The sequence below is a fragment of the Saccostrea cucullata genome, unplaced genomic scaffold, assembly GCF_032062105.1.
Source record: "Saccostrea cucullata isolate Sc308-1 unplaced genomic scaffold, CSIRO_AGI_Scuc_v1 ctg820, whole genome shotgun sequence".
In the NCBI taxonomy this organism is placed as follows: Eukaryota; Metazoa; Mollusca; class Bivalvia; order Ostreida; family Ostreidae; genus Saccostrea; species Saccostrea cuccullata.
The window spans coordinates 33,631-53,478 of NW_026919509.1; the positions used below are offsets into that span (position 1 = coordinate 33,631).

Below are 19,848 nucleotides of genomic sequence, written 5' to 3' on the forward strand. Positions count from 1 at the left end.
GGTAAAGACTAAATCATGTAAATAAAATGATAAGCTTGAAAAAAGGGCATTATTATTAATGAAAGCAGATATAACGAAAATATCTGTAAAGCAAATAATTTAATGTCATATTTACAGTATTAATAATAACATCAAAGATAAATAGCATAATTTACAAGTTGTACATTTAAAGGTTTAACACTGAAATGACATTCATTTGTATTTGTCCCTGTTCATTCTTTAAAATTGAAATTTTGAAAGTATTTTAACAAGCATATTTCGTCTCCACCCGGAAGTGGCCCTGGTTCGTGTCGGCTTTTACATGCTCCATGATAGGTTTGGGAACATCGACTTTTGGATTACAAATGAAGTAGACATTTGAAGAATACTTTGTCGGGTGGTCGATCACACTGCCATGGAACATTTGTAAAAATACTCCTTAAAAAGAAACAAACAATTCGCTATAGCCAAGTTGTTGGATTTACTCACCTGAGCCGAAGGATTATTTTTTGTCAAAATTTTCCGTAAACTGTCGTTGTCGTTGTCGTCGTCGTCGTCGGCGTAAACTTTTCACATTTTCATCTTCTTGTCAAAATCACTACCAAATTTAACCAAACTTGGCAAAAAGTATCCTTGGGTGAAAAGATACAATTTGTTCAAATGAAGGGCCACGCCCTTTTCCAAGGGGAAAATTGAATTTATTAAAAATTAATGGCACTTTTAAAAAATCTTCTTATATACCACTGGGCCAGGAAAGATGAAACTCATGTGGAAGCATCCTCTGGTAGCGAAGATTCAAATTTGTTCAAATCATGACCCCCGGCAAGGGTGGGGCCAAAATGGCTTCCCAAGTTTTACATAGGAATGTATAGGAAAAATCTTTAAAAATCTTCTTCTCAAGAACCACTAGGCCAGGAAAAATGAAACTCATGTGGAATCATCCTCAGGTAGTGTAGATTCAAGTTTGCTTAAATCCTCCGGCAAAATTCAAAATGGAACCCTAGTATTACATAGGAATATATAGGGAAAATCTTCAAAAATCTTCTTCTCCAGAACCACTGAGCCAGGAAAGATGAAACTCATGTGGAATCATCCTCGGATAGTGTAGATTCAAGTTTGTTCAAATCATGACCCCCGGGGCAAATGGGGCCAAAATGGCCCACCAAAAATTTTACATAGGAATATATAGGAAAAATCTTTAAAAATCTTCTTCTCAAGAACCACTGGGCCAGGAACTGGTGAAACTCATGTGGAATCTTTCTCAGGTAGTGTAGATTCAAGTTTGTTCAAACACACCCCTGGGGCAAGGGTGGGGCCAAAAAAAATTGTGTGTTTTAAATAGGGATATATAGAGAGACCTTTTAAAATTTTAATTTCAAGTACTTCAAAGCTATGATTAGTGATATTTATATGGAATCATCCTCAGGTAGTGTAGATTCTAGTTTGTTCAAATGATGAACGCCTGGAGGGGGGGGGGGGGGGTAAATTCAAGCCCGATGTGCTCAGGTGAGCGCTGTGGCCCCTGGGCCTCTTGTGTTGTTTTGTTTTTTTGTCATTTTCCTTTAACATTATTAAATACACTGTTAAGAAAAGAAAATTCTGTACTTTTTTTTTTTATTTTACACATTGTGTTGTATTCCTCTCTTTGATGATACCAATACTTATTCACTCCAGTCCATAAAAACCAAACCATAATGAGAGTAGAACATTGCGGCAACTATCTTAATCACTAAATCTTACAGCTATAGTACCCAGCTGACTATTCTAAACTCTATTTTGAACCATTTTACTACAGTTTATGATTGAATATGATGAAGATAACGAACAGTAATCAAGCAAAAAAAGTCCTTTGAAACTAAAAAATTTGAAACAAAGTAAAAACATCAGAGGTGGTACAAGGTGCCATGAAGGAGTAAGCATCCCCTATCGACGAGTCACATCTGCCATGTGATCAGGAAAACGGGAAAATCCGTTGACAATTCTGTGTGAAAAAATGGCGTTACAGATTACGTATTCAAAAATATCAGTCAACATTCGACTTAAAAATAGATAGTGCTTGCTGACTTTGACAAGGACATGGCCAAATAGGGAATCCGAAAAATGTTGGCCTTAAACGAGACTGTTGATTTATATTATTGTACCATCATTTTATTTCTCAATAGCTTGCCTTGTTTTAGAAATTGTTTCTAAGTTTAACCTACCATCTTTATATGGTGCTTGATCGAAAGCTGCCACTTCAGCGTCTCCCCAAGTAATGCAACCATTTGTGGGGTCCATCTGTAAGAAAGTAATAAGACAAACTGTTGAATGAATTCTCTATTTAAAGTTTTTGTCTTCTTATTCATGTTAAGTCCAAGTTGTTGCTAAGATTTTTCAACGGGCTACTCTTGCACTTGGAAGTGTGTATATTCATACGTTCTACTTCGTATTTATCAACTTAGCATTATCAAAAAAGTAGCAGTAATTGTAAGGGAAATGAAAGATAAGGAGATAAGGAACAGTATTCAAGATGAAAAGTCCATAAAACAATACAAAATAGGAGCTAAAAAACTTAAATATTTCATGTTATCAGGAAAGAATAAACATGCATTATACATTTTATAAAAACAGACGAGGTAATTGAATCTAAAATGTGAATGTTAATTTGATGTTAATTTCGGGACGCGAACAAATTCTTCGGCTTATACCGGTAATTGCTAAAAATATAAAGATGCACACATGTCTTGAATATGAAAAAAAAACCCATCATTTCCCTTCTAAGCGGGGTGAATCCTCGAAAACACTAATAGTATTTAGAAATTGACATCTGCAATATGTATTTTATAATTTATATTTTTAATCACAGTTTCTTATTTGCATGCTTTTGAAGAATCATTTCGTATATATGTACAAATTCTATAGCATATGAGGGCCGTTCAAAAATTACGCGGACTTGTTGCACAGAAAAAATATTTGACGACATAATCGGGCAAAATGTCACACATAATTAAAAGAATCTTTACTTATATGGTCTTCAAAATTTCATATCAAAATGTTGTAAATTGGTGTAAGAGGGGAGTAATAAACCCACAAAAGGGTAAGCCGCATTTTCCATGCCTATATGATGCATATCTTTCCAAAATAAGTGGGGAGGGGGCTAAACTCCCTCTCCTTGCCCTTCGCCTGGTTATGATGCCTATGCTATACCCAAACAATGGATATGTATTTAGACTATTTACATTACCGGTATGACGTTGAAAACTATCAATACTTTGATTAACTTAAAACAGTTGAAAACTAGAATTTTAAAAGTACTGTAAAACGCACGAGATTGAAAGAATTTTCATATATAGTCTTGGAAAATCAAATTGCCCCTTTTTCTTAAGATAAATGCTATTCCTTAAGTCGTTCACATTTAGCCCCCGCTCCCTACATCAACTAATTACAGACTAGAAATTTTAAAAAGAAACGAAATAATGATATTAAACAATCCTCTCTCTCTCTATTTCCTTTTACAATATTTATCAAAACCTAAAATATTTAAAACGTCAATACCTCAGGTCCTGAAGTGACCTTATCACCAAAAAGTTGTCCAACCAGGGTCAATTATTTATCATACGATACGATACGATGTCGATTATTTGTAAATACATTGATCAAGCTTTACATTTTTTCAAAGTGCGTTAATATGGTCGATATTAACGCACTTTGAAAATAAAAAAAATATTTGTTAAAGTGCGTTAACATCATGTCAAATTTAACGCACTTTGAAAAATTTTTTCAAAGTGCGTAATTTTTCAAAGTGCGTTGTAACAGTGGTGCGCCGTCAATTCAGGAGACGTCATTTTCACAGTCGTTTTCATGGGAATCGCAACAGAGAAAAATCACTATATTTCTGTTAGTACTTCAAATACCATGTCAGAAATCTAAATACATAATAATAGAACAATTTAAAAATACATTTGAGAAAATTGTCGAAAAATATCGCGAATTATAGAAAATTAATGAGTTAAATTTTGGATTCCGCATGCTTTTGCTTCAAATTTTTTGTCGTGCTGCTCCGTACCTCTCCATCAGCGATATCAACATACCGATAATTTTAGTAGAATTTTTCTAAAATATAGAAATTTTGCCCAAAATTTATTGGAATCTTTAAGATACACATTTCTGTGAAATTTCATAACTATATGACCTCTATAAGAGTAAATAATACCACAGTCCGCGTAATTTTTGAACGGCCCTCGTAAAATCCCCTTTTTTTGAACACCGAAATAAACAACTTTGAGGTATTTCTTAATTACAAAAACTTTCATGCGCTTTTAAATCATTGTTAAAAGCACAAAGGTTTTTGTCAGTCAGTTGCAGTACATAAGAAATACCTTTGCTTGTTTTATTCGGTATTCAAAAGAAATGAATCTTTATGTTATTTATATTATGTATATATATATATATATGAATTATTACAGTATATATAGATCCATTGGTGCTGCAGTTGTTGCTTATCATTGGTTTTTCATTACGACAAACAGACAACTGAATTGTGACGTTCATAGTGCTGTCAGCTGCTAAGTTGTCCCATTTGTTATTGCCAATCACGTACAATGTCTGCATCCTTATGAACGGCTTTCTAGAATAATGTGAAATCTAGAAAAGTAAGGATGAAATTAATATTCACTTATAGCATCAACTTATTAACTACTATTATATTAGTCCGATGGAATTTAATGAAAAAGGTAAAGATGGAGAAATTTTTTCACCAATGTAATGGTTTTGAAAAACTGTTTATCCTTTTATTGCCCTATTTAATTAGAAGCTGGATAGGAAGTGAAATGAAAGAGAAAACAATAATGCTTTGAATTTTAAGTTGTTTCTTTGTATATTCTTTAACTGCATTTAGTCAGATATATAAAATGAAACATAAAAAGAAAACTTACACATTCACTAAAGGAGTCAAATTATACGTCTTTCCCGAAGCATCTGTATATCTACATTGCTTAATTTCCTCTCTATAACCAAAAACTACGACAAAACAGGCAGCCAAAACTAAATATGAAGTAATTCGCATCTTGCTTGAAGAAAATATTGTTTGAGGACAATCAAACCCTATGATATATCACATGATTCCGATATAGATTCCACGGGTACATATAGGTCATGTATCAATAGTCAAATATCGTTTAAGACGGTGTTATCTGACACAGTTGTCTAATATTAGATTATTGTTATTACTGCTCTATCATGTTTGTATATATACAAATATAAAAGAGGTCGTCAGGTTCTGATGAATTTACCACAAAGTCATACCTTTACTCGGCATTCAGGACTATTGAGGATGAAGGTTCTTAAGCTTCTAATGCATGTCGCGTTTCGGGGAATCTGTTTCCATATTCAAAGACCCACAAAAAATTCTGTATATTATATTAAGCACATCGTTTCAAATATTTCTATATAAGATGAACAAAATATTTGCTGCGGCTTCCAATTAGAAATTAAGATACTAGTATGTCGACGACGTTTTCAATTAATGAAAGTAATTACCAATAATATTTCACATCGATATACTAGTATCCCAGTGCAGTGAATAGGCAGACATCACAGAGTTTGCCACATCTGTTGCATATATAGATGTTTTACTAGAAAAAGGTGTTGACGAATAAACCTAATAATTTTGAAAAAAAGAAATTTATGATAAACTTGATGTCTTTTAACTTCCTTTAATTACGGTATGTTTAGTACATGTAGCAATATACCATCATCGCCGGTAGATTTTTTCTGTTTTGATTCGATACACAAGAGAATGCTCTATACATGTACGAAGGAACAAATTCTAAAACGAGGCAAGCTATTGACAAACAAGTTGATAGGACAGGGATATAGTAATTCTCATTTAAAGTCAACATTTTTTATGTTCTTTGGTCGATACAATGACCTTGTCAGAGAACACAATTTATCATTAAGTCGAATGCTAAATGAAGTTTTAGGTCATTTATTATACACTAAATTGTCTACGGTTTTTTTCCTGATCATTGCAAGAAACATACAGCGCGTCTGTCAGGTCGATAGGGGTTGCTTGCACCTCCATGGCACCTGATCCCACCTCAATTGTTTAAGATCTCCAAGTGTGCTCTGCTTCCGATAACGAGGCAAGCACTTTGCCATTAGGCCACCGCGACAGGTAACTTGTTCTTGAAATCCGCAGTTCTTTTCAGAGGAATAATACCGGTATATTCAACAAGGAAGAAAAATTTTCCTGAGAACATGCATCTCTCGCATCTACATTGTTTAAATAAAAGAATTTTTATCCATTTCATTGTTTAGTTTTCCTTTATTATTTATTGTCAAATACTTCATGATGTATATCATATAAAATTTATATTTGAATTATATTATTCACATGAAATACAATTTTAAAAAAGGAAATTCCTATTTTTTATATAAATTTCCAAATTATCAAAACATCGAAGTCATACTGTACACTGTACAATGTATGTGTTATTGCTTCTCATACATTGACTTAAAACTAACATTCTGTCTTTTATTATTGTTGATTCAAATTGGAATAATGATAAAAATACGTATAACACAGAATAAATCATTTTGAAAATTATGATATTATGTCAACTTATGACCTTAAAAAATTCTATTGTAAACATTTCATTTTAACAACTCACTTGAAGCAGTGAATAGAAAAAGAGAAATGAATATATATTTTACTCAATGTTTATTGCTTTTAAAATTTATAAAGATTATCAGCTGTCCTCCATTGAGCCTGGAAAGTGATGAAAGTCTGACCCCGGTAATGGCGTCATATAACGTGGGGGCGGATCTGAGTGATATTCTGGCGGGCTGGGGTGATGCTGAAATTCGTAGGGTGGGGGCTTCGGAGAATCATGACGATAAATTCTTGAACACTGAAAATGTTCATTTCCTGCATCTGAAATGATACACTGAAATTATGCAATATGAAGTTTCATTATGCATAATATTTTAGAACCATAAATTAATATTCCTTTATAGCAGTTTGCAACATCAGCACATATTTTCTTATTCCAAGTTATCCGATTCTAAAAGTTTTCCTGATTGTTACATTAGAAATTTATTTAGGATTTGTTTAAAATATGTTTAATTTCTTTTACCGTTGTTTATATGACGATGTCGTCTGACACGTGTTTTCCCTTTGTATACACAACAAACTACGATTCCTATGATTAGGGCGACACATATCACCCCTCCCGCTATCGCGCCGACATATAAGGCTGTCCTGTGAATAAAAAGGCGAAAGATTGAAAGTTAAAGAAGGCATGGGTTTATTGTCAATTTTTTTTTGCTACCATAAATATGCATGTATTTTTAATATAAACTGTAATACGAGGTTGATCCAAAAGTGATGTGAAAATATGTTATTTTTTATTTTTGATAATTTTTTTAAAATTTTTTAAATTTGATATCATTTGATTCATGATTTTATGGCAGTTGTGACATTTCTTTTAAATCAACCTCGTTCATTCAGAAATAACTTAAATATTTTTTAAAGTATATTTTGCTTATTGTAAGCACAACTGCTTGATTATCATTATTTTTAATTGCAAGCAATCATTATAATTTATTTTTTATCATATTTTTAATCATATTATTTTATTATGATGTACATGTATATTTTTAAATGCACACTTTCATTTCATTAACCTTCTTCATGAAACATATTGGGATTACGAACAGTATTCAAGATCAAAGGTCCATAAAACAATACAAAAAAAGGAGCAGAGCAATTACGGACCTCCGAAACATCAGAGGTGGGATCAGGTGCCATGGAGGAGTGAGCTTCCCCTGCCGACCGGTCACACACCGGGAAATAACGGGAAAATCCGTCGTCAATTCAGTGTATAAATAATGGACTAACAATAAATATGAAAAACGTCAGTCAGCATTTGACTCAATGATAAATTGTATTTGCTGACAAGGTCATTGTATCGACCATAGAACTTACGAAATGATGACTTTAAATGAGATAACTGAAATTCTTGTTTCATCAACTTGTTTGTCAATAATTTACCTCGTTTTAGAAATTGTGCACACGTAGAGCATGCTCTTGCGTATCGAATCAACTGAGATATATAAACTCCGTATGCATGTGATGAAGGTATATTGCTGCATAGGTAAGGGATTATCATAGAGCTTGGTTGTTAGATTACCATAAATGTCTTTTTTTGTAAAATATCCAAATATGAAACAGATGTGTCAGATTTGGTGTATCTTTAATCTCAAGCTCACCAGGATATATCGTATTGACATAAGAATGGAAATTACTATTGTTAATTGACAGTACGTCGTCGATATATCTAAATGTCGAGTTAACGGCCACAGCAAGTGTTTTCTTCTTTTCACGCATAGGATTTTGCACAAATGAATTTCCTAAAAGTTGCTCACTTTTGATTTCAAAGGATACTCCAGGGATCAAATAAGGATCAAATAAAGAAAACTATCATATAGTGTCTACTTGGATGTAATCATCTTCCAAAGTCAAGAGTTTCAGATTCATTCCACTACATATAAATCGGAGTGGATCAAAAACTCTTTATATTTCTGATGATGTGATATAATAAATTAATAAATAATAATACATACGATGTTAGAGCACAACAGTACCGCTCATAGTAAGAACCACAACATGTGACGTCACAGTACATGTATTTAACACCACGTCCACCATTGTAATTATAGGAGCAGTACTCTCCCCCCAAACATCCTGAAACAATTACATTATATATTTTTAGTTTTTAATAAAATCAATAGAGATAATGAATTGATTCTTTGTACATATTATATAATTCTTTCTACATAGTAAATGAGGTTAAAAGGTGACATTTTAAGAAGAGAATTTGAAAAAGCATCATAATTTCTTTGGAGGTCACAAAAAAGAAATTTAGGAAAAAAGAAAAAAATACTTACCAGATATCAATATCAAGATCTCTGCAAAAACTACATTGTTTCTTGTCATTCCGATATTTTTTGTGTCTCCATAATATTGTAAACAGCTTTAACAAACGTACATGTATATACCTAATTTAAGCTAAATAATTATCAGGAATGATGTCTGTTTAGATTTAAATGTCCAAGTATTAAAACAAAAATCAGATAATGGTTTGTTTTATACAGAGCTTTTGACGGCCAGACCATCAAAGGTTTAAATCTCCGAGTTCGTTTATTTCTCAGTGTTCATTTAAAGAAAAAAATACGTATGTTCATTTCAAGGCATTGAAATTTACACAAGTGTTACAAAATGTAGACTTCTCTCCGAAAAGCGTCGTCAGAGCTCGAAGTGCTCAACCCTCCTTCTAAAGAAAGAATTCTAAAAGGAGAGACCTAATTGTGAATTGATTTATATACCCCCTCCCCAACCAGCACTGTTGTCTTTGATGGGAGTTACTATATCTCAGTGTTGAAAAACAAACAAAACGAACTATAAAAAAAAAAACGTTTAAGTTATACCTGATAATTAACTACTATAACTTTCGTCCAATTTAATATATATATACAACCTAATTTTTCAGTGGATAAAAATCCTATTAAAATCATTTTGTTCCATTAAGCATAAACTTTTAGTTTAAAAAGAAACTCTCAATATTTTTGACAGAAAAAATGAATTACTGTAGATTCCTTATTTTTTGCGAGTACTTATTATCACAAAATTGTTCTTTAACGTCAAATCGCGAGAACAATAATTAGCCAGTGGACGGTTGATCAGGATATTTTACATTGATTTCACAACCATAAAAATAGAAGCGAATAATTTTATTTCACGAATGGTGTTTCTCGCGAAATCACACGATTATTAATTCCTCGCGGATATTTAGGAATCTACAGTAACATTCGAGAAACAAAGACAATACGTGCAATCTAATTGCACATTTTCATTAAATGATCATTTATGTTACAATATAAATTTTGTTTCGTCGATACAGAAATCTTTTATTATGAGGAATTTGAATGTATTTTAGGTTTATATCAAATGAATTTTAGGGCTTGTTCTCAGTATTTTGTATGGTTAAGCTATTCTTATAAGATAAAATATATTATTTGTACATCAAGGAGATATAATCTTTGGGGAATCTTACCTTTCAGGTAACATTTTTCACTTTTGTAAAGAAAATCCTCATAAAATATCCAATTTCCTGTATGAAAATTAAAATTATTGACTTATTTTAAAAATCTTATGACAGTTGATCGATTTGATTAAAAATATTTCAATATTCCTACAGAATTAAAATTTAATTTCTTGGACGAGTTTACTTTCCTAAAGAGATAAAAAGAAAAATTTCATGGAGAAGAAAATGTCTCCATAGGTATTTTTTCGCTCTTTAAAAAGCACTTAAATAGAATAAAATTTTACAGGAATTTCAATTTCACTTCTGTAGGATTTTTTTTCTTTACATTATTTTCTAATTAATAAATGTTCATTTAAAACAAATCCATTGGGATTTTTTTTTAAATTACATGTACCACCATAGGACTTTTTGAATCATTTTATTTTCAGTGTGGTTATGTTTTATAAAATGTTTATTCTATTTATATGTGTGTGAGTGTTTCAAATTCGCAGGCAAGTTAAACAAGAGTAAGAAAACTCTCATCCTCTTAATGCAAGTACTTTATAATATTATATCACCGTGAATAAATAAATTGAAATACTTGTTATTATATCAAAAATCAATTTATCACAAACGTGAACAAATAAATTGAAATACATTTTTTTTTTAAAAGCAATAATATATATTGATGCTTTCCAGAGGTTAAAAATATTCATTATCGAAAACGTTCCGATAAAGTAAAATTAAAAAAAAACAAACAGAAAATATCTTATTTTTTAAAAACCAATTTTAAAAGTTAATATATCATTTTAAAAATATCACTACGTGCATTTCAATCACAATCAAAATCCTCTGTTGTGGTAATTTTTTTTTTCAAATTTAAATTTACTTGATGTAAAAGATTTTAAGATATTCAATAAAATGTTCTACCTATATGTAGCTCCTATCAGTGCTCATCGCAAAGTACTTTATATTAATTATTGTGAAGGAGAAACATTTTAAGCAACATGTGGAACCTAACCGGGGTCCACGTATACGTTATATTAATTATTGTGAAGGAAAAACTGAACATTTACTAAACAACATGTTCGACCTCTGGAACATAACCGGGGTCCACGTATACTATACCCTGTTCACGAATTTATATTGCTGAAAAGATTCTTGTCTATCTTCTCCTTTTCTGTTCTTATGTAATGAAATATATATGGAGATATAATTAACAGTGGTCAGACTCAAAAGTCCACACAAACAAACATTTCAGGAGTAGAGCAAACACGGACCTCTAAAACATCAGAGGTGGGATCAGGTGCCATGGAGTAGTGAGCATCCCCTATCCAACGGTTACACCCGTCATGTGCTTCCTTTCATGATCGAAAAACAATGGGAAAATATATCTACAATTGATAAATTGCATTTTATATTATGGAATTTTATAGTTTGCTCACAAATGTAACCGGTAATCTGTCAATAAGTTAAAATATATATAGTTTTACTGTGCATCGATCAGAAGACAACATGCGAAAATGCCAAAGATGTCAAGCATCCCTAACAGACCGGTCATACCCACTGTTTGTTCCTTGACATGATCAGACAAACGGGAAAATCAGTAGGCAAATTTTATCCATGTAAAAAAAATGTAGGTGTATGGTTTTGTCTTTTATTAAAATTATCAACAGAAACAATTACACGTTATACACAATTATCTAACGTGACAAGAGTTTATACGATCATATTTTACAGTTACATATCAAAACTGTAAAATCTTTGAATGTTTTCAACTGCCAAAATATAAAATAAAAATATCTTTAAACACAAATAAAATTATTTATCTTCATTTATCTTCAACATATTATATTATTTAATAAGCAAATCTAAGCATTAAAAAAAATTAATATATCTTCAAACCTGTACAATAACATGAAACTTACAAAATTGATTAATTGATTCAGTAATTGATTGAAAATAACCACAAGACTATATCTTTACAAAATATTTATATTAAAAATGTATGTACGGAGCTGTATTTTATTGTTTTTTACTGTCGAACAGAACACCGCTAGTTCTGGAGAAGCTAACATTGGGAGTAAGTGCTTGATTTCCTGTAGAAATGGCTTGTTCATACAGCGGGGGAGCCGAGGGCCACTGATATTGAGTCCTCTGTGCTGCTGAAAAAAAAATCGGCTCATGAAGATTATTTTTCATTTTCAGTCTTTATTTGAAAAAAGATTCGGGTTATTTTACATAAAATATATTTGTTATGTAAAAGTTTCAATTTCAATTCATTTAGGGAGAGGGCTAAAAGAGGCTTTGCCTGCTGCCCAATCCCATTCACTTTTATTTGTGAATAAAATTTGTATGAATAATCAAAAAAAGTTTCTATTGCAATATCCCTTTACATACTAACCTAACATTTGATTGTGCGACTCTGGACTGATTCCGACGATGACGTTCTTTTTGTTGTATTTATGGATGCAGCAACATGAGACTGACACGATCAATACAACCAATACAACGGTAGCTGCAGCGATTCCAACATATAGACCAATGCTGTTTAAAAGGTGCTTTGGTTTTATTATGCCCATTTTATTCATTAAACATTTATCTTAGACATAAATATATTACATGTATCATCTTTTTTTCTGCTTGACTTGTATAAAAATTAAAGAAATCTCATGAAACCTTCACTTCGGTGCATTTTTGTGATGCCTTTATTTTTATTTTTTTCATATAAAATTACAAAGCAGTTTTCAAATTTACACCATTTTTTACCACAAAACATGACAAATAAACTGTCGTTTGTTTAAATATTTATGCATCACAAAAGTATAAGTATTAGTTTTGCATTTTGTCCATTGTTGTATATTCACTAAGTATTTTATAAGGCTTTAATGATAATTTAAATATTGGAAACAGAAAAAAAAACATATACAGTGACAAAAATAACCTCGAACGTGTATATTTACTTACATATTTTTCTTAACTATTTAACTATTTTTAGATTTAAGGTCCTTACTGGTGCTTAGTTTCACAGCAGTAGTGGTTATCCCTGACACCACAACATCCAGTAGAGCAATAGATGTATGACGTCATCGGCCACTTGAACCCGAAACTGTCTGTCCGGTAAGAGACTTGTGGACATTCGGCTCCCTTGGTAAGTGCTTCTAAATATTAATAAGAATTTTTTAAAAATATATATATATTTTAAATTATAGAAAAAAAGGATTTTAAAAACTTCTATCATTGCGAGAGAAGATTCAAACCAGTGATGATTATATACATGTAACATCGTCTTACAACATTATAATACCGATGTAGTTATACCATTTGCATTACATAGTTTACTTTTATATAAATGAATCATCCGACAAAATTATTTCGTTTAAATAGAAACAAGAGATCTATCAAAGCACATATACTACATGTATATATTGATGGACAATAGACAATAGAATATACTAGTACTCTCTTCTTCTCCCCCCTCTTCCCCCCTCCCCTTTCCCCTCCTATTTCTCTACACAGACCTCACTCCTCTTCTCAATTTTACTTTTCCTCTGATACCCTCTCCCTCAAAATAACTTAAGATTCATGCAAAAAGTGTTGTTACACTACATATCATACATGGTTATTATGGTCTTGGTTTTGAGAAAATATTAAGTTTATCTATGAATCTGTATATGGTACATTATTTACTAAAATATGGAATTAATGTCTTTAAGAATATTAACATTTTTCTAACCATTAACCACCGGTTTCTGACAGCTGTAGGAATAACAGTCATTGTCACAGCACTTCTCCTCCCCCTCGCAGTCATAGTCTCCCGTACAGAAATAATTACAACTCCCTGTCAGGGACGGCGAAACAGCAGGGCATGTACCCGGCTTCTTTAAATGGTCTGCTTCTACAAATTATATCTCAATATGGTCTGAATTTATAGTGATATAGCTAAAAAGTAACAAAGAACTAAATAGCTTCAAAGATTGCAGTTTGCAGTGCTTTGTCCGATTTAAAAGCAATACATGTAAATATTTTTTATAAGGTTTGTTATATCTGAATTGTTGTGATAACTAAATTAGTAGCAGTATTAAAAAAAACTTAAAAGAGTAAATTAAAGTGATGAAATACATGTATACATATCTTTAAACCTTATATTATAATAGTGGTATATCTGTAAATACTAAGGAAAAGAGGCATATTTTCAAGAATTCCTTAAACATGAAGCATTAAAAATAAGAAGTTTATTCAAAGTCCTTCCAACCGTCAATCTTAAAAACAAGGAAAAATTATCTGTTTAATAGATTTTCAATCATTTTTGTTTGTACACAGCTCTCTTTAATGACGAAAATATTAATGGTTTGTTAGAAGAAATACGATCCAAGTAACCAGAAAGAAAATCGATTGTCTTTGTTATTTTTATGTCGAGGTGATGTTGTGATGCAGAATTATACCTTTTGTACATAAAAATATGTGTTTATTCAGATATACAATTGAAATAAATAAATGAATATATTATTTATATTTATTTAAATATATCCATATTTATTTGTATACAATGAAAAATACAGATTTTCTGATACAGAAATCACAAATAAGAGAAAGAATCACTTATACCTAACATACTAATGTTTGATAAGGTGAAAGAAATATCGTACCTCCAAATCCGTTCCAAATTATCCAAAGCAGACAACTGGTTTCTAGATAAATGACGGCTTTCATTTTGAGTTTCGTGTTTTTTTTTCAAATAATGGTGGAATCACAAGACTTGATTTTCCAATAACTAGTCAGGCGAAACAAATGTACCCGAGAACACGACGTAAACAGCGCTTACCTTGCATCTGTGTTTTGCGGAGGCTTAATTAATAGGGTTTTATATCTCTTGCTCATTCATGAAAACATTTGTATATAATTATAATTAAGAAATTTTAGTGTAAGGTGGTATTGAACAGTTTATTACCCAACACAAATATTAAATCTCACTTTGCTCAACGGTCTAGGAAGTTACTTTCATCTGTAAGAGAAAATGTATTTTTAATGAATTAGTTTTTGAACCAATCAATTCTCGTTTTTCCTTTATGTACCCATAACTTTAACTCGGCAACCTGTATCGTCCTCCTATCATAAACTTACATGTACGTGCATCGTTTATATATATATCTTTGATTTACTTTTTTTCAAAATACAATTTTTACTAGTAATAACTACAATCAAAACCTTTTGAGATTTACCCGACAAAGGTAGGTCCTTATTTAAAGTACATGCACATACACATTAACTAGAAGTACCCATGAACTCTCATTTCAGATATTATTTCGATTAAAAAGCCATTCAGGTGCATACAGATAATTGCTGTTTATCACATTTATGCAGATTTTTTTTCATTTAATTAAAAAATGAAATGGGTGCATAGTCTGAGCAAAACAACTCAATGACATGTTTACATACCTGTAGATATTTTGATATAATTGTAATTTGTGCATTGCAACAAACTGCAGAATGAAACATATGGAGATAGCAAACAGTATTCAGGCTCAAAAGTCCATTAAACAATACAAAATAGGAGCAGAGCAAACACAGGCCTCCAAAACATTAGAGGTGGGATAAGGTGCCATGGAGGAGTGAGCATCCTCTGCCGACCGGTCACACCTGCCTTGTGCTCCTTGTCATGATCGGGAAAAAATGGGAAAATCCATCGTCAATTCAATGTATAAATACTGTAAAATCACATATTTTCGAAGGGTCAAATTTTCGTGGTTTGAGGAAAATATATTGGATCATGGGAATTTGATTTCGTGGTCGAAGAATTGTTCAGTAGTAATACATGCGTAAAAATCGCATTTCGTTGTGGACATAAATTCGTGGGTCTCTTCATACCTTAAAAACAACGAAAATTAAACCCCCACGAAAATTAGTGATTTCACAGTAATGGACTAACTTTAAACGAGACTGCTTATATTCTTGTTTCATCAAATTGTTTGTCAATAATTTACATCTTTTAGGAATTGTACATACATAGAACATGCTCTTGTGTTTAGAATCAACTGAGAGAAATCAACTCCTTATGCAGGTGATGAAGGTATATTGCTGCATAGGTAAATGAAGTTGACAATTAAAAAGTTGAAGTCATCACGTTTATCATAGAGCTTGGTTGTTGGATTACCATTAACGTCCTTTTCATGTAAAATATCCAAATATGAGAAAGATGTTAGACTCTGTGGTATCTTTGTATCGGTATTACAAAACAGACTATGTTATGACTGCAAAAGGATTTAGGCATGTTCCCTGACATAAGTATATCTCACTTTTATATACTCTAAAACTGTCATGTTTCACCTTTCTAAAATGATGACAATGTCATCAAATTGTGTTCATGTTCAATTATTGGAAATCAAAAGTAACGAATGTCCGAAAAAAAGTAAAAGTTTACAAAAGCACTTTGTAATACATGTTTCCAGGACTTAATAACTCTTACATTAAGGTCCCTTAAAAGACCCTGTCCCAGTTGAAAATGTAATCCCCAACCCACCCCCATCGATATAGGCAAAATTCCTAAATGACACAGAGAATTATTTATATGGTTTTTTTTTTTACATTTAGTAAATAATTTTGAAAAAGTTTAATTTTGGAATTTTCATGACTCATAAGGATGTGGACAAGTTCTTAAATAAAAGAGATAGATTTATCTTATAGTTGGGCTTTATCATCTATAGTCAGTCTGTTGTCTCTGTTTATTCAAGTTGAATGGGATATGACGAATTGACACATGAATGCGCCTACACATTATAATTCGAGTTGAAAGCCCCGGCTGGTGTTTTCTTCCTCTCATATAGGAGAAATTCTGCTTCAGAGGAATATAAAAACAGGTCGGCTAATAAAGGAGCACAATTGTTGCCCATCGGAATTCCATCAGTTTGATGGAAGACTTTCTATATGAAAACTACACAAAGTTTGTCAATGAGGAACACCAGCATCATTTTAATATCAATTTCAGGGTGCTGCTTGTGTGTTAAATCAAAATCATTTTTAACAAGGTAATATTGGTGATTGCCAATCATAAGACTGGAAAATTTATCACTTCCATTTATGTTGAAAGGGCAGCTGCGTATGAAATCAGCAAAAAGATTTATCGTGAGAAATGGTTGTATAAAATGTAGAAAATGAACATTATGGTGCTACTGATTTTTGTAAAATTTGTCTTCAATTTTCTTAAAGTCCTTTGGATTTTTTTCAGAATTTACCTCTGATTTTCATCATTTATAAAATATCCTGTAGGATAATACGTCTGAAGTTTCTCCTTTACAGATATTAATATGTTTGTTAGTAAGGATTGTTTGTTGCAATCTATCTATTTGTAAAGATTTTCTGAAGGTTAGGAATTCAGTATAGGTAACCTTGGTTGCAAAACTAAAATGTGATTTTCATATTTAGAACGTGAATTGCGAGTTTAAATTGGATTTCCAAAAGTAGAATTGAAACCAAGTTCTCCTGAAACACATGCAGTTATAAAAATGAGCCTTGCAAACAAAGACGATATTATTATAAGCCTTCTCGGTTGGAACCATAACACATGTTGTTTTTGTAATCTTTCTAATTCTTTCATCACCGACGATTTAGTAAAAACGTTAAGATGGATGGTGCACATATTGCCTTTTAATTTTTTTTAATACGATTCTTTAAAAGATTTCTGAAACATTCACCCGTTCTGACAAAAGGTTCATATCTTCCTTTATTATATTAAGCCCAACGTCTAGCATAATCTAAGACAGACTTCATACATGTAATTCAACAGTGTTTTGAACTTTAGACTAGATAAATTTCTTCAAGAACATAATTTAATTCATCAATCTCAAATGGGTTTTACCAAAAATGCACGAACATCTGATCACCTATTTGTTCTAAAATGTCTAATTGACAAATACTGTAGCACAAAAGAAGGAAGACTCTATGCATGTTTTGTTGACTTTCATAAAGCTTTTGACAGTGTTATACATACAGGATTAAAGCTAAAATTACTTAACATGAATGTTGGATCTAAATTTTATAATATCATTAGTAATATATATAAGAATAGTCAAGCATGTGTGAAAATTGGGAGATTCTTCTCAGATCCATTTCAAATAGCTATAGGCGTCCGTCAAGGGGATAATTTGAGCCCCTCCTTATTTAAAATATTTATCAATGACTTTCCTTCATATTTAGATTCATGTATTGATGAAGTATCGCTTCAGACACAAACTGTTAATTGTTTAATGTATGCAGATGACATTGTTATTTTATCCTCATCAGCTAAAGGTATACAAGCAAGACTCGCTAAACTTGAAAAGTATTGCTCTGATTGGTGTTTAAAGGTAAACATTCAAAAAACAAAAGTCATGATCTTTAATAAGGCTGGTCGTAATATTACACAAAAACTAATATTTCAAAATAATATGATAGAATGTGTGCCCAGCTACAAATATCTTGGAGTCCACCTGAGTGTATCTGGAAGCTTTCATGTAGCAAGATTAGAGCTTTATAAAAAAGCATTAAAAGCATATTATAAATTAAGAAAGGATTTTATTGATTTGAACCCTGGGATTAAAACCAGTATACATGTATTTGACTCTACCATTAAACCAATTCTTTTGTATAATGCAGAGGTGTGGGGTGCAAGTAATATAAATACTAAAAAATTCCTAAACAGTCAAAATTTAACAGTTGAAGATTGCTTTAAAAATCTACCCTGTGAAAGAATACACCTTAAATTCTGTAAATATATTCTAGGCGTTCATAAGAAAAGCACAAATTTTGCAGTACTGTCTGAATTGAAAAAAGGTTCCCCCTGCATTATGATATTGCCAGGTTGTTGATTAAAAGTTGGTATAGATTTGAGAATTTGTCCATAGAATTTCCTTTACTTAAAGATGCCTATGAATGTAGTAAAAAGCTTTTTGCGAATGGAAAGAACTCATGGTTTGCATTTATACAGAAATTAAGAAAATTACTGAATATTAAAGATGAAGTTATTTGTTATGGAAAATATAAATTTAAGTCATTCTGTCATAAAATTTTATTAGATTATTATGTGAAGAAATGGTATACAAGTTATAAAAGTTACACCAATGGCAAATTATCCACATATGTGAAACTCAAACAAAATTGGGGTTATGAGAATTATTTATCAGTTGTTAAAAATTTTCATCACAGAAAATCTTTATGTAAATTAAGAATTTCCTGTCACAGATTACAAATTGAAGTGGGAAGATTTACCAATATTCCTCGAGAAGATCGATTATGTAATAGATGTAATTCTAACAACATAGATGATGAAACTCATTTTTTAATAACATGTAAAAAATTTGATCATCAAAGAAAAGAAATGTTTCAGTTAATTAATCATAAATTTCCACTATTTTCAGCTTTAGATGATGAACAAAAACTTTATTGGTTACTCAATACAGAAGATAAGGAAACTCTTAATTTTGTGGGCAAATTTATAAATGATAACATGTTATAGTACCATTAGTCTTTTACACATACATGCATATTTGATGTATTCCTTTTAGACAGGATTATTGTTGAAATCATTTATGTCAACTGCTAATTGTATAATTGTTTTGCTATTCATTGGCTTATCTTTTCCTTATTATTGTAACAATTTCATACTTGTCTGTTATGGGCTCTAAATTAGAAATAAAATGTTCTGTTCTGTTCTGTTCTATGTTGTAATAGAAATAAAGTTCTGTCGCCAATTGAAAGATCCGTGTTCCCTGTAATTAGAACATTTTAAGATGATTGCTCAAAGGTCTTTACTTTCAACTTTATTGGCATC

At 31.4% G+C, this 19,848-nt stretch overlaps 3 protein-coding genes across 6 annotated transcripts; all 3 read right to left on the reverse strand.

The window, feature by feature from the left end:
- Positions 1–89: 89 nt before the first annotated feature.
- LOC134232862 (uncharacterized) lies at positions 90–5,163 on the reverse strand. The gene is made up of 4 exons (XM_062714840.1): positions 4,893–5,163; positions 4,423–4,585; positions 2,181–2,256; positions 90–417 (listed from the first exon to the last, which is right to left on the reverse strand). The coding sequence occupies exons 1-4, from the start codon at positions 5,021–5,023 to the stop codon at positions 245–247; spliced, it is 543 nt and encodes a 180-aa protein (XP_062570824.1). The 5' UTR covers positions 5,024–5,163; the 3' UTR covers positions 90–244.
- Positions 5,164–6,662: 1,499 nt separating this feature from the next.
- On the reverse strand, positions 6,663–9,018 carry LOC134232872 (protein shisa-4-like). Its single transcript, XM_062714848.1, has 4 exons — positions 8,908–9,018; positions 8,584–8,704; positions 7,095–7,219; positions 6,663–6,892 (listed from the first exon to the last, which is right to left on the reverse strand). Exons 1-4 carry the CDS (start codon positions 8,954–8,956, stop codon positions 6,708–6,710), a joined length of 480 nt encoding a protein of 159 aa, XP_062570832.1. The 5' UTR covers positions 8,957–9,018; the 3' UTR covers positions 6,663–6,707.
- A 2,883-nt stretch (positions 9,019–11,901) lies between these two features.
- On the reverse strand, positions 11,902–14,924 carry LOC134232880 (protein shisa-like-2A). Of its 4 annotated transcripts, none has more exons than XM_062714870.1 (5): positions 14,693–14,862; positions 13,780–13,941; positions 13,057–13,204; positions 12,448–12,590; positions 11,902–12,205 (listed from the first exon to the last, which is right to left on the reverse strand). In XM_062714870.1, exons 1-5 carry the CDS (start codon positions 14,754–14,756, stop codon positions 12,069–12,071), a joined length of 654 nt encoding a protein of 217 aa, XP_062570854.1. In that variant the 5' UTR covers positions 14,757–14,862; the 3' UTR covers positions 11,902–12,068. The 4 variants fall into 4 exon arrangements, with proteins under 4 accessions (XP_062570854.1, XP_062570863.1, XP_062570873.1 ...); XM_062714879.1 differs by having other exon boundaries at positions 11,904–12,208; positions 13,057–13,201; XM_062714889.1 differs by lacking the exon at positions 14,693–14,862 and adding an exon at positions 14,869–14,924 and having other exon boundaries at positions 11,906–12,208.
- Positions 14,925–19,848: the final 4,924 nt, after the last annotated feature.